The sequence below is a fragment of the Rutilus rutilus genome (assembly GCF_951802725.1).
Source record: "Rutilus rutilus genome assembly, chromosome: 6".
NCBI classification, from domain to species: domain Eukaryota; kingdom Metazoa; phylum Chordata; class Actinopteri; order Cypriniformes; family Leuciscidae; genus Rutilus; species Rutilus rutilus.
Window position 1 is genome coordinate 21,830,067 of NC_140214.1, and position 14,839 is coordinate 21,844,905.

General features: G+C 37.8%; 1 protein-coding gene across 1 annotated transcript in view; it reads right to left on the reverse strand.

The window, feature by feature from the left end:
* tnika (TRAF2 and NCK interacting kinase a) overlaps positions 1-14,839 on the reverse strand; it is an 85,732-nt gene that overhangs the window by 32,334 nt on the left and 38,559 nt on the right. Inside the window, 5 exon segments of the mRNA XM_084412158.1 lie at positions 1,087-1,217; positions 2,899-2,989; positions 3,923-4,033; positions 9,721-9,846; positions 14,057-14,113. Of these exon segments, the coding sequence (XP_084268284.1) occupies positions 1,087-1,217; positions 2,899-2,989; positions 3,923-4,033; positions 9,721-9,846; positions 14,057-14,113 (516 nt within the window).

The window sequence follows — 14,839 nt, forward strand, 5'->3', positions numbered from 1 at the left end:
AAAATATCAGAGGTCTTGACCTCTTGACTACCAATAAACTGAAATCATAAAATATCGATTTTTTATTTTATTTAGATTTAGATGGAAAAAAGAAAAAGGAAGAAATAGATTCTAGTAAAAACATTAAAATTGATTAAAAACAACATTTAGATGTGCCACATTGTACATGATTTTTCCCACTACAAAAAAGTTATTGTCCTTAGAATCGTGACCCTCAAGTAGTAAAATAATTCGGACCCTTTCTTTATTTAACGTCTATTTCATTTTTATGTTTATTATGTCATTGTAGACAAATATTAATAACAGGGTTATAAAAAAAAAGCTAATCTCAAATAAAATACAATAAAAAAAAGCTAATCTAATATTTCAATTCCTTTCGCAGAGGATATGTTGAAAAAGGACAAACAATTTCTAACAGAAGGCAAACCCAATACAATTCAGACTTTTATTAGTGGTGCTGAGCATCAAGTCTCTGATATGTCTGCAATTTGATATGACATTATAAATGGCAAAGCAGCAGTGAGTAAAACCACTGCATACAGATGACATTTCATCCTGCAATAAAATCACTTTCTTACATTACATTTGTCTGAGCTTTGAACTAAACCAGGGATGAATTCTTAAACATGCATTGAAATGGACTAAAGCATAATGCTGGAAAGAAACAGGCCAATATTTCTCTGGACAGGGAAGTTTGCTTATTCTATTACTGTGACATTATCAACACTGCCAGCCGTGGCACGGATCACTGTATTAGCCTGAGTGATTCGTGGATAATGGTGACTAAATTGTTTCCGAGGAGAGTTTATTTGATTTTGATTGCATATGCTCACATGTGTATTGAGTAAATTGAGGACCCGTGATCAATACTCTCCTACCGGCTAAATCACTGCAGACCAATTCGAAATAAGAGCGTTCTGTTGTTTTGCTGTTACAGAGCAGCATCTCCATCAGCAGCGGCACGGCCACGTCCAAAATGCATTTATGTGCGTTTTCTCACGATGTGAGACACTAGACTATCACTTAAAGAAGACCATGTAGTATCATATGATACAGATTATACATGTCTGAGAGAGGAAAGCTCACCTTATAGTCATACGTGGCCTCAGGATTCTCATCACACGCAATGACCTCTGGTGCCATCCAATAAGGGGTGCCGATGAAAGTGTTCCTGCGGCTCACGGTGCGGTCCAGCTGTGCACTCACACCGAAGTCCACTGGGGTTCAGATGAAACAGAGAGAGAGAGAGGAAACCAGTCTGTTCAGTGTTCTAACCAGGTGTTAAAAAACATTTTTGTTCTGACAAGTGAAAAGACATCTTGTCAGTCACTGCGGGTTTCAATTTCTGCAGTGTCAACGTGCGGTCACATCGTGGAGTTTAGCAGGAGAGGGAAAAAAGATCCCCCATGCAGATTTCGCTCGTGTTGACCAACAGAAATTGACTTCTTGGTCATTCCATGTCAAATTAACCAAATTTCAGAAACTTCCCAGCTCAAATTTTTTACTTTGTTATCTTTTCTGAAGAAAGACAAACATAAAGAGTGATGAAAGCCAAAATTCTAAATGTAATGGCTGTATATTTAATCCACTATTTTGTAGAGGGGCGTCAACATGACCATTTTCACATGAGATTTGTAGCCAAATTACGGGGGTAAAAATTACTTAAAAAATATACAATACATTTCTAGTTTCAGTATCATTTGTTCTTCAGACATTCCCCTTTAAACAAGTATCAGCTGTATGAAAAGTGACCCACATTTGGTTTCTGACCATCAAAAATGTGTACAATTGACCAATTTACTCATGGACCCGCATTAAGATCTCCATATCTCTGGGACTGAATTATATAGGGCTTTTAAAATGAAGATACCAAAAGAAAGGTTTGCTAAGAACCAGAATCTAAAAGGGTATTAATATATCTTTAATACTTCTTGAGTAACAGGCATACAAACTTGGGGCAAAAAACACTATAAGTCCTTTTTCCCATTCTTTTATGTACTTATAAAAAAAATAAATAAAAAAAAAGTTAATCAAAATAAAAAAAATTTGTCTGGGACTTAAGTTGACACGGAATGACACTTCTGTGTAAGCAGTTCTTCATGCATCATAACACTGTTGACCACAAAATTTTGTTTTGTTCTGAATTTCTCCAAAATTTCTATAATGTGAACACACCTTTATGCTGAGAAGCCCAAGCTGATCCAAAACTGTACATTCAACTTCAAACACGTTTGACTGGCTGTGATTGCGTGGCGATGCAGTTTTACATCTAGTGTAGACCAATTGCTTGTCACTTGAAACTTAAAATGCTTACACAATGTGCTATAGGGCAAAGGGCCACAGGCGCCGTAGCTTTGATTAGTGCCAAACATGCTGTCAAGATACATGACTTCCTGTAAAGTACTGGATTACATAAGATGCTAGTTTACCTAGGTATGCTAAATTGAACCAATATATGCAAATGCCTGTGCCTTCAGGCAATTGCCCTCTCCTCACATTGCAAATGAAGATGTAATGAGATAAAAGCCAATGTACTCAGGGCAGAGAGAGACAGTAAAACAAAAAGATTTGTTTTGAAAAGTCCAAACTTTTATCATTCAGCCTTGAGCATATTCAGGAAATCTGCTAGAGTAGAGACTGTCAACTAAAGAATGATCAATTATTTACCCCACACTGGCTAAATTGATTTACCTCTGAGCCACCCTACTTGGTCTCACAGTCAATGATAATTTCCTCACTGAGTATTAAAAGGGGGCGCCGCTAAAGGACAACAGCGCATTAGCATTGCTGGGCCGTGCTCCTCTCGCATTCCTTTGCTTTGAAACCCCCTATGCACAGTCACAGCGAGGACTGTAAATGCTATGCAAAGTTATCTGAGCCTCAGGGCTGCACTCTTACCTAGTTTGACCTCAGCGTTCTCTGTTAGCAGCACATTCTGGCCTTTGATGTCTCTGTGGATGACTTTGTGATGGTGGAGATGAGTGAGACCCTGGCAGAGAGACAAACATGAATTAAGAGAGAATAAGGACAGTAGAATGGCAGAATCCTTCATTCACAAGTTAGGCTGTGAGTGAGTACCATTTATTAACTATAAATAGGTTTCACATTTAGTTTTACATTTAAACCCTAACAAGCATTGTGTGTGTGTGTGTGTGTGTGTGTGTGTGTGTGTGTGTGTGTGTGTGTGTGTGTGTGTGTGTGTGTGTGTGTGTGTGAGATGTTTTTTCAACATGTTTGTTTGTCTTTATTTAAAATAAATGTCACTTGGTTTAATATTTTGTCTAATGCAATGACATTCAAACATTAAGTACCTTAAAAGAATAGTATAATAGACAGAAAATCTTTACTATTATTTTCAGATCCTCAAGTAATTTCAAACCGGCATCATGCTATTTTTTACTGTGGAGCACAAAATGATGCATGCGTCATCTATGAAGTCTTCTGAATGCATACCTTATACACTGTCTTTCAAAAGACCCCAAACTTTTGAATTGTAGTGTATTTGATTAGAGTGCTGAAATACACTTTGAACACCGCAGATGAAATGTATGGTTCTATCATTATATACTTTTTATTGTATATAAATTATACAAAAACATGTGTTCCACAGAAAAATATTTACATTATATAGGTTTAGATTATTCCTCTATTTTGTTTGGTGAAATTTAAACTATCCATATAACACTTTTTAGGGCTGTAAGGTTTTTTTTTTTTCAGTCAAAAGTTGCGATCTATGGTCATTAGCTGGTCTATGTGGTTGACCAGGTGGAATATCAGCCAGTGGACCTGGTAAACTGCCTTAGCCAAGTTGGTTTGGACTGGTAAACCACCTAAAACAGCAAGCATGTTCCAAATGCTGGTTTGAAGCTGATTTTCCCAGCAGGGAAGACAGTGAATAAAGCACAGTGACTTGAGCTGTTACCCTGAGGATCTCTCTGCTAATGTAAGCGGTCCAGTCTTCCCTCAGCGAGTTGCCCTTGGTGTTCTTGATCAGGTCTGTCACTGAGCCCGCGCCACAGAACTCCATCACCAGCTGTAGAAGAGACAAGAAGTCACTTCCTACAAATCAAAACAATTTTTTTTTCACACAGTCCCTTAAACACCATTAAATTGAAATGAGAGATGTATGGCTTTTAGTCTATTTCTGATTGCTTTGAGGTCATACATATCAGCAAAAAAAGAAACATCCTCCCACTTTCAACTGCTTTTTTCCAGCAAATTTCTTACTATGTGTAAATATTTGTATGAACAAAAAGATTCAACAAATGAGACCTAAATGGAAAAAAAGTCCATGAACAGAGCGTGGGTCAGTCTCAAGTCAGTATCTGGTGTGGCCAGCAGCAGTTTTAAGTCCTACAGTGTATTTCATCTTCATTGACTGAGATTTTGCTGTGAGATGTTTCTTCACTCTTCCACCAAGGCACTTGCAAGTTCTCGAAAACGTCTGAGAGGACATATGGTTACAAGTGGATTGTTTCAGCTGTCCATCCTGTCTCCCTTGTAGCGTCTTGGACTTAGAAGCCTTACATTACGGACATTGCAGTTTATTGCTGCAGTCCTCATGCCTCCTTGCAGCAGGACTATATCATGTTAACACAGTTGATCAGGACCCTGGGCATATTTCTCCTGGTGTTTTCCAGAATGAGTATAATGGTCTCTTTAATGTCCTAAGTTATTGGAACTGAGACAATTTTCTTCAGTCTGTAAACGGTTAGCATTTTAAGGACTGTTCCACAGGTACACGTGCAAAAATAGCTTATGTTTCATTGAACGAGCATGAAAAACATTGTTTAAACACTTTACAATAAAGATCTGTAAAGTGTATTCAAATTTTACAAAATTATCTTTAAAATACAATATCCTGAAAGGGTGTTTCTTTTTTTGCTGAGTTTATATGCTAGCGTACTGCTACATTCACTTTTAGCAACTTAAAACTATAAAAATTCAGTCTCCTCTGGGAAAAAGAGAAAAAAATATTGGTCAGTGGTCACTTATACAGAACTACACAGAATTTTGTCCAATCAAACGCACTTTAGAATGAGAACATCGCTCCCCCTAAAATTCCTCTTCACCTTTAATATGTTTAGTTTCACTAGGAAATATGTAAACATGAAAGAAAATAGTGTTCAAAAGATTACCACGGGTCTTGAAACAATGTCTCTTAGCCTCCCTGAATATCATATCTGTGCAGTTGTCCCATTTAATCTCATTTTACCCTTGTCTGCCATTTGCTTATCAAAAATATATAAGAACAACCCACCTAAACTGCATACCATCACAAACAAAGCCTAAACAAACAAACCGCACAATAGGGATCGCCTGCTTTAATCAGCCTGTTTCATTTTCATCACAACCCACTGGGTGAATTTTATTATATATTAAGAATATTTTTAGAGAGGAAAGTCCCTCAGATCATTAAAATAACATGATAAATATTGCAGCATTCAACACAAACACCCAAGTAGGGACATTCAAATTGAGGGCATAAATCTTTGAGCACTGCTCAACCGCAGGCTCTGAGAGAGAGAGAGAGAGAGAGAGAGGGAGAGGGAACGGGAGAGAGGGAAGAGAGTGTGGAAGCTGTCCATTAATATGCATGTGGATGCTGGGATAAATGTAGCAGACAGGAGGAAAAGGCCTGTCACCATCGTCATGCGCTGAAGATCTGATCCCTTCCTCTCCTAACGGCCTGTGTCTCTCAGACCCAGGATGTGCAGTGTTTAAAAGGCAGCATCACTCAGGTTTAATTGGACCTAATTTGGCTGCGAGAACGAAACTTGCTGGAAAGCACAGGAGATCAGCCGGGACTTTCACTTTAATATCTGATGTGAATCACACTTAAATCTAGAAGCGCATGTCTTGTCTGTCCACACAAAACAACAACAACAAAACAAGAAGCAGTGGTTAGTAGTAAAAAAGGGGAGAACTAAAATTGAAATGATTTTATTTATATTTTGAAGTAAGAATTGCCCTGAGTTAGAAAGCAAGATTTGTAACGCTTCTGCTTGAAAATTGTGGGAAACATGAAAATGACTTTGCTGAAATGGGGACATATTAAAGAAACTGAGTTTACATGTTGAGTATGGCTTGAGGCTCCCTGGTGTCTCTGTTTTAAAACTGAAAGGAGAAATATTCACCACAGAATAATGATGAGATGAATAGAAAGAACCGAAGAACACGATAATACTTCAAACTTTAACCCAAGTGACTGCCACATCCAATTTGTGTTTCTGAAACGTCCTTGGAAACTTAATTGAAGCAAAAGTTCATCTCTTTTTTCAGTAGTCATAATGATTTGTAAATCCACAGATGCAAAAGTTGATAATGCTGTAATACAAATAAGCCAATATTACAGGGGCATGTTAGTTAATCACTGCCCATTAATCTTTGTCCGTTTGTTTTCCCTGGTGGAGGCAATGAACTCTTACAGAGGATTTGTTCTCATGAAAAGGGCAACTGTCAAATAACTACAACCCACCGTTCAAGTACAGAAATCTGTGAAAATTTGTTTTGAGAAACATTGTGACCCACTCACATTTAACTAATGGAATTTACTCAGCGTACAAGCTATATTTAGTTTGATGCAAATGAAAAGAAAAATACAGCACATTAAATAGGTTGGACCGTTGTGTACCTGGGTGTTGATTGTTTAAAACATTAAAAATATGTCTTTCCAGAACCAAAAAAATAAAACTATTCAATCTATTATGAAACTGTAGCTAAGATACAAGCAACTCTATATATAGTCGTTAAAATACAGTCGGTAGAACTGTTAACTATCAAGCGATGCTACAAGGCTACTTGCTACAAAATAGTTACAGCAACAGTAACAATACTTCAAAAGCAAATAATTCTATAATGCCAGTTTGCTGCTTTGTTTGTTACTCAACACCAAATGAACACAATGCACCAGTTGTGGATATGGAAATTGCTGCAAGATGTAGCTAGAAAGCTTAGCTGATCCTCAGACCCTTAGTCTGTTGTAATTGGAAGTGACTTGTGCTTCTAGCTCCTCTAATCGCACTTCAGCAGAGAGTGTCCTGTCTAGTCACGAGCCTTTGAGCATAGCCCTCAGGTTCAAATACTCCATGTTAGAGATGTGTGCTCAACCACACAACAGCCACTCAAGCTGGCTGCCTCTGGAAGTGGCCTCCAGTTAAATAAGGAAACACTTTACATTATTCAGTTCTCTGAAACTAAACATTTGCTTCTGAGACCAGTATGCATTAAGAATTGTGAAGTTCAATCAAGGATAAATCCACTGTGTATGAACAGTTGAAGTTAAGCTCAGTAATCTCGAGTTCTAAGCAAATCATAATCCACTTATGACATACAAAACCACGTCAACACAAATAAAGAAACATCATGTGCTGCTTGACCTCTTTAATACTATATGAATCATAAGAAACTTGCTGTTTTTCTGTCTGGAATGCCATAAATGAGGAAGAATGAGATCATTAAGCACTGCTGATGAGGCCGTGTTTTGGGTGACGGTGCTTCTCTATTTTAAGACACAGACTCATTTTCAGACTTGTGTAGGCATTTTCACAGCGACATGGATCTCCATACTATAAAAACTTAATTATCTTGTTTAATTCCTTTGAAAAGATGAGCACTGCAGATCACCAGCATGCACAGTGTTTGATGCTGATGTTCTCAACTACCTTAACCAACATAGCATGTGCATATAGATATGAACAGAAATGAAAATTGTTCAAAAATGAATTAAATGATTTCTATAAATATACTAAATATTAAATTATATACACATTATTGTGTGTTACAATTTTTTTATTTAAGTTAAATAAATAAATTATAATATTAAATGTTTTTATAATAAAAGAAAAAACATTCATATATAATATATATATATATTTTTTTTTTTTGAGTAGGAAGCAGCAGTGAAAATCAGCCCACTGATGATCAGCTGCGATTCTGATTTATTACAATAAAAAGTACTACAAAACTACAAAATCCTTGGACCAGATGTAGAAAAAGTATCAGGAAATTATTAGTTAGAAGTAATCAAGAGATAATAAAAAGCATTTGTACATAACCTAATTAATACTCATGAGATACGCCTTCATTTTGTCACACCATAAAATGGTCACCCTCACATCTACGTTAACCAACAAGAATTTTTATTCAACCTTGCTTTTTGAACTGTAGCGCTAACAACTAGCAATAATTAGAAAATAAATCCACCTAGAGCAATGTGATGTGTAGATACATGCTAGTGTAAGAAAGCTGGTCTTTTTCAAAAGGGCATGCTTTCATTGCCTCTATGTCCTCTTCATCAGTCTGAATAGAATGTGCAATGTGCTGCAAACTAATCTTTGTGCACTTGGACAAAACTGAAGGAGTAATTTATAGGCATCAAGCTTAATTCAGAGTTCACAGCACTAACTGCACCAAGTCGGTGCGAGCAATCGTAAAATAGAAAGTATTTATGCAAGAGCAGCGCTGAAGCTCAGATTGCCAGAGTGAATGGACTCCCTTCGAAACATGCATGCCAACTACCTGACGAGCAGGACCAAAGTTGAATGTTGGTTTCAGTCACTTGGTTATGCCAAGAGCTTCTTTCAAATCTCTCTGTCTTTCTGATTTTGATTGGCAGGTCAAAGGGAATATTGAAGGGGCTTGTGGCCCTCGAGTCTTACAGCAGTGGGAATGTCAGCCTTCATCTGAAAGGTCTGCCCATTCAAGAGCTGCCACTCGACGCTGGGATGCGTCACAAATGCTCTTCATTTCCTGCGATGTCTATCTTTATTGGTGGAGAGTTCCATCTGCGTGCCCCTGTGTGTCCCTGCAGCCGCTGATAAACAACACAAATTACCCTGCCACAATCAGACCTGTCCTGTCTTTCAGCTGAGGAAGAGAAGGGAAGTGGTCGGAGAGGGAAAAAAAGTTGGTAGGAGAGGAAAATATGGACAGGAGAAGTAAAGTAGAGTGGGAGATAGAATGAAAGAATGAGTCTAGACAGCAGACACAGAGAACAGCCTCTCTGACCTTACTACTGAGATACATCTGGATGAATCGAGTGAATATATATCGTAAAATAAGTGTTTCTTTTTTCTTTTTTTTGTCTCATTGGCAACATTTAATTGAATTATTTATAGCAGTGATTCCTGACCCATTTCCATGGAAAACAATATTTGAAAAATTGGGCTATAGGCTAATAGGCTAATTATGACTAAGATTCTCATTAACACAAACTGGTGTTAAAGTCTATTTAAATAATTAATTAATACATTTTATGATTTCAGAAGTTTTAAAAACTTTCATTAAATGTTGTTGGGGGGGGGGGGTAAAAATGCAAGTTAAATTATTTTAATAAATAACATATGTATGCATAAATGATTTAATTAAAACTAAATAGAAATGGGTTCAACATATAACTGTGATGAAACACTGTGAATAGTACATAAAAATGTAGAGAGACATTCTGTTATTGAAATACATATAATAAAAAGCTTTTACAGCCTTTACAAAGTCCTTAACTTTTCCCAGCACAGAGCACCATTAACTCTCCATGACAACAAGTCTGTAGGCGAGACAACGGTGCTTTGATTCCTGTTCATCAATGTTCATTCAAGGTCCATTTATCATACACTTCCCCATGGGCCCCAAAAAGTCCACATATACACAGGGCAGTGTGTGTGAAGCACAGATGGACACACACTCTCCATTTCCACTGGCACAGCGGGGCACGGTACTCACCCACAGCTGGTCGTCCACACCGGGAGGGTTCTTTTTAATGAAGGCACCATAGTAGGTGGCGATGTTCCTGTGATGAGAGTATTTCTTCAGCATGTTGATCTCAGCTTTGATCTCCTCCTCTTCCTCCTGTCAAGACACATGCAGCAGGGGATCATGGGATAGCTCACATTCCACACTCTCTAAAGTAAAGCTTGAGGCCTGTGGGATCACTCTAGTGACCTATAATAAGGTCTGATGGCCCACTTACAGATGCAGGTGCTTTTACATGAAGTAGAGGGGGGAAGGAGAGGAGAGAGCACAGGATTAGCTCTTGACCCAAAGAATTACATCTTGACTGGAGTGTCCCTCTAGGAGCCCCTCAGGACCCCCAACTCAATGATCTATTCTCAAGAACATGCTGGATGCTGCTGATTTGAGCTAATGACATCTTCATCTGCTCTCTCATTCACTATAGGTCAAACTGTAATTTCCAGGAACAACCCATCCTAATGATGACAGGGTTCCCACTCGACTAATGAATTTCCATGAGTCTTCTAGGATTTTAAGAATTATTTTATAGGAGATTGCACAAGAAAAAAACTATTTCAAACCAATTAATTATTATAGATGCATGATACTGTATCTGTACCATATTTATTGCCTGACATTGGAGATTTAATTTATTGTTATTGTAGATGTTAGATGTTAGATATTTAATTGTTCAAGTTTATTTCCTGTTTTAAATTTACCTTTACCATCACGTAATGCACTCTTAAGTTAAGTCAAGACATGAATTTAAACTTAACTGTTAAATGTAATCTTTAGCAAAATATGAATATACTGAATAATAATTAATATGCATTTCTTACACAGTGCATGTTGTGATGCCTAAAATCATTGTATCATTTAAAGCTAGGAATGCACCGATATTTTTAGTACTTGCCGATACCTGTATTTTCAAAGCATTTAAAAAAAATATTGGGTAGAGAGACCAAAAGAATATGAATCACATTATTTGGCTTAGAAAATAGATATTTCCTTAAGTTATTTTCATGCCTAATTATGCCTGTTAAAATGTATTGTAGGAGCTACTGTTCCTTTCACTGTTCATATTATTGCTCTATCATATTTTATCTTTAATTTAATATAGGGTTTCTGCAGGTATCTTCAGAGATATATATATAGCCTCTAAGTGCCATCTGAAATTTTCTTCTAGAATGATCATTTTTATAAAGCTTGTATATTTAAGTTAAGTAATTTCACTTAAATGACAATTAATAGGTAATTTGCATTGCCATTTAAGTGAAATTATTGAACTTAAATATACGAGCATGATAAAAATGACTATTCTAGACTAGAAGAAAATTTCAGATGGCTTTTGCATCTGAACTCTTCATATATTTTATAATGTATTCATTTCACAGTTAATCTCCAAATTAATGTAGAAACAACATAAAGACAGTATATTTCAAATACTTGTTTAAATGGCATCTTTTTATGAATGAGGGTCAGTATCTCCCCTCCCCGTAAATATGCCTTTATTGTAGGTGTGTCGTCTTCCAACGCTTCCTACAAGATCAGGTCGGTAATAGTTCAGGTAAACACAGAGTACTGAAAAACACCTGCTATAAAAGCGAAAAGTTATTTATTATTTATTTAGGAATGGTTTAGGACAAAATGCGATCTGAAGCGATCACGCTAATAATTTCTGTTCCAGTCGCTTGTAGTATTGGTCGCCCCGCCCACGATATGGTCTCGTGAATATCCATGGTAGCTCCACCCACTGGAACCAAATATTTCAGGAACCGAATATATTGTAATACCAGTTCCGCGTTTATCACACTAACATACTGTGGCGAGCAGGACGAGGCAGAGGGCCGTGGGAGAACGGCGCGAGGCCGGTGGCGTGATTGATAATGAGTGACACCTGCGCAACGCACCGGTCTTGTATCTCTCACGGAGGAGCGCAAGCATAAAGGAGGAGCGACGACAGTGGAGATAGAGACCGGTGCATCGCGCAAGTGTCGCTCAATCACGCCATCGGCCTCACGCCGTTCTCCCACGGACCTCGGCCTCATCCTGCTCGCCACACATACACATTTTTGCGACAGCAAATAAAAATGATTAATTATGATGCCTGTAGGATTCAAATTAAATGCTTTTTAATGCCCCGCAGAAACCCTGTAATAGCACAGTGAATATTTAGAGCTGCTCCATCAGGGCTCAACCAGTCAAGAGCAGTGAGTAATTTAGTTTTTTTGATTAACATTAAGGACAAAGACAGCAGTAGGTTTATTAGGCTGCTGTCACTTTAAGAGCTGCACGTATACAACATACCGTTACACACGCGTTTTCTTTTCAACGGTTAACGTTCATTTCACTTAAGACATAACTGACCATGTTACACAAGGATACTTGCCTATACGGAGTCTATGAAGGCGGCTGAATAGGTTTTGTAACAACCACAGTACATTGTACATAGTAAAGGGAAGATATGTAACCTGCTAATCAAGTGTTATTCATCCTGAAATAACGGGGCAGTCACAGGCCATTAAATATACAACCAACGGTGGCCAGAGAAATCATAACAGCTTGTCAATTGTATTTGCTACGCTATTTCAAATTCTACAACAGCTTATTAAATGCTAAATTGACTTTAGATTAAAAATAAAGAGGGAGATTGGAAAAATCTGCTGTTGAAAAGAGCAGACATGACTGAAATATTGCGGCTGATTAAAAAAATGATTCCCAAATCATATGCTAGCAATGCAGCAAAATAACTGTCATTTCAAGAAACTCTACTTTAAAAACATATGAGGCATCATAGCCTGATCTTTTCTGCTCTAGCCATCTTTAAACAGAAAAAGCTGCAGAGAAACCAAATCTGAAGCGGCATAAATAAAAAAAATAAAAAAAATCACTAAAATGTGCATTTACACAGCATGTTGTTTATTGCTTCTCTGAAGCGGCATCAATGCATTTACACAGTGGGAAACAATGCTTTGGAACATGACTACCGTTTTAACAACGTGTTATAAAATGAATTTAAAGGTGCATTGCGCAAGTCTCTGAGTTTTTGCAGAACTATGCCCCCTTCTGGCGACACACGAAACTGCAACCAGAGTTGTGCACGCGGTTACGTGGAGTTTGCGTTGGGGTTTGGGATGAACTAGAAGCCGGTCTCTTTGAATCCATCTTCTACTTTTGCAAAAGTCGCTTGAGTTGTCTTCGCTGATGCGGATAATGGCGGCGAATACACAAACCTGCCAGACATAGCCAGGTGAGCGTGAACGCGCATGACGTCACGCCCAGTCGATTCTGTCCCGAATCCCTCTTATTTATTTTACTGTACAGGATTATAGAGGCAATCGCAGTGATCATAGAAGGGCTCATTCAGCCCATCAGGCAATTGTTTAAGCATGTATGGGTTAGAAAAACGGGTATTTTTAACATGAAAAGTTGCTTAATGCACCTTTAAAAAATAATGAAATAATAAACAATTAAATAAAACTCGAAATAAAAATACGCAATTTTAAATGAATTTAGTTAATAAATAGTTGTTTTCTATTTCTTAATAAAATTGGTCCAGCTGGGACAAATGCTACAAAGAAATTCTGATTGGGTTAAGCATTTACCGATTGGGTTAAGCATTTACCGTATCTGAGAGAAATAGCAGCGCGTTGATCTGTCTCTTCAAAAGGAAGATTATTTTATGGTTTGCTTCACGATGTGAGTACAGGACTCTTTTACTTCACTGCTTTGCTGGTAGACATTTTTTTTTATTTGGCTAAAACAACAAGGGACTAGACCTATACGTTTGACTCCCGCCTCTTGATTCTCACACCGCTTGAGCTGACAGGTGTGCTTTTGGTTGTCATGACAATGACGTAGTTTAGAGCGGCACAAGTTCGCGTTCATTCACACTGAACCCAAACAGTATCAGAGTCGCCTTTGATATTAGGGGCTGAGGTGGGTCAGACCCGTCATATTTTAAGTCTGCTTTTGTGCGGCATTGCGTCTTTACACAGAATTCTGAGCAGACACAGAGCCGCTTTAGAGCAGCCTTAATTCGGCTGTGTAAAGATGCCTTATTATAAAGAGGGATGCTCAAAGGTAATTAAGACGACGTCTACCTTAGCATTCAGAGAACTAATGAGGGGAAAACCAAGCCTAGAGGATATATGGATTTAATAAAACGTCAAAAATTAGACCAACTAAGCCTAAAATAAACCTGCGGATCTGAGCCGAGGACTCACTCAAGAGGTTTTGACATCTTGTCGGTGTCAAAGACGAGACCTCAACAGCTTCAGAGTATAATAAGGGGTCAAGATGGAAAGAACAATGAAAATAAACTCACCCCTGTGACATCCATGCACTTGATAGCAGCCAGTTGACCTGTTTTGACATGTCGGCCCTGAAGAGAAACAAACATAGGTTGTGCTTAGGTTCAAGACATTTGGGGGAAAAGGTTCAAAACTTGGAATATTGACTTCATTATGCCTGTGAAAAAAAAAAAAAAAAAAAAAACACCTAAATATTCAATTAATATATTTAGGCTATAGCATCAAATATTCCAACACTGGACATAAGAAACAAGCAATAATTTCAACCCAAGAACACAAATTATGTCCTTAGAGAAGAGTGGTATGCTGCAATACAGGCAAAAAGTCATGAAATACTAAAATAAGGTTGTTGTTTCCATGAACATCATCTTTAACGATCATGTAAGATATTTCTAACAAAAGCTGACCACAATTCCAGCATTTTGTGTTTATCCAAACAAATACACTCAGAAAAAATGCTTCACAAAAAAACGATTGTTCTTTCATTGGCTGTGAATTAGTGCAAAGGAGAGGCTTTTTTGACATTAGTGTAGTTACACCCAAGGCCGCATTAATGCACGGGCTTACCTGGGCTGAAGCCCAGGGGCCTCCCAGGTTCAGGGGCCTCCCATGTTCAGGTCCATGATGAGCTGAAAATGTCATATTGTTTTGTAACTTGTCAGATTTTGTCGCCGTATGTCGCTAATCTCTATACTGTGAAGTCGCTTGTGGGCATTGGTAGTGCTGTCGCTCTAATGTTATTGGTAGACTGCTCGTCTGGCCACATCTATACAAAACGCCATCAAGTGATACAACTA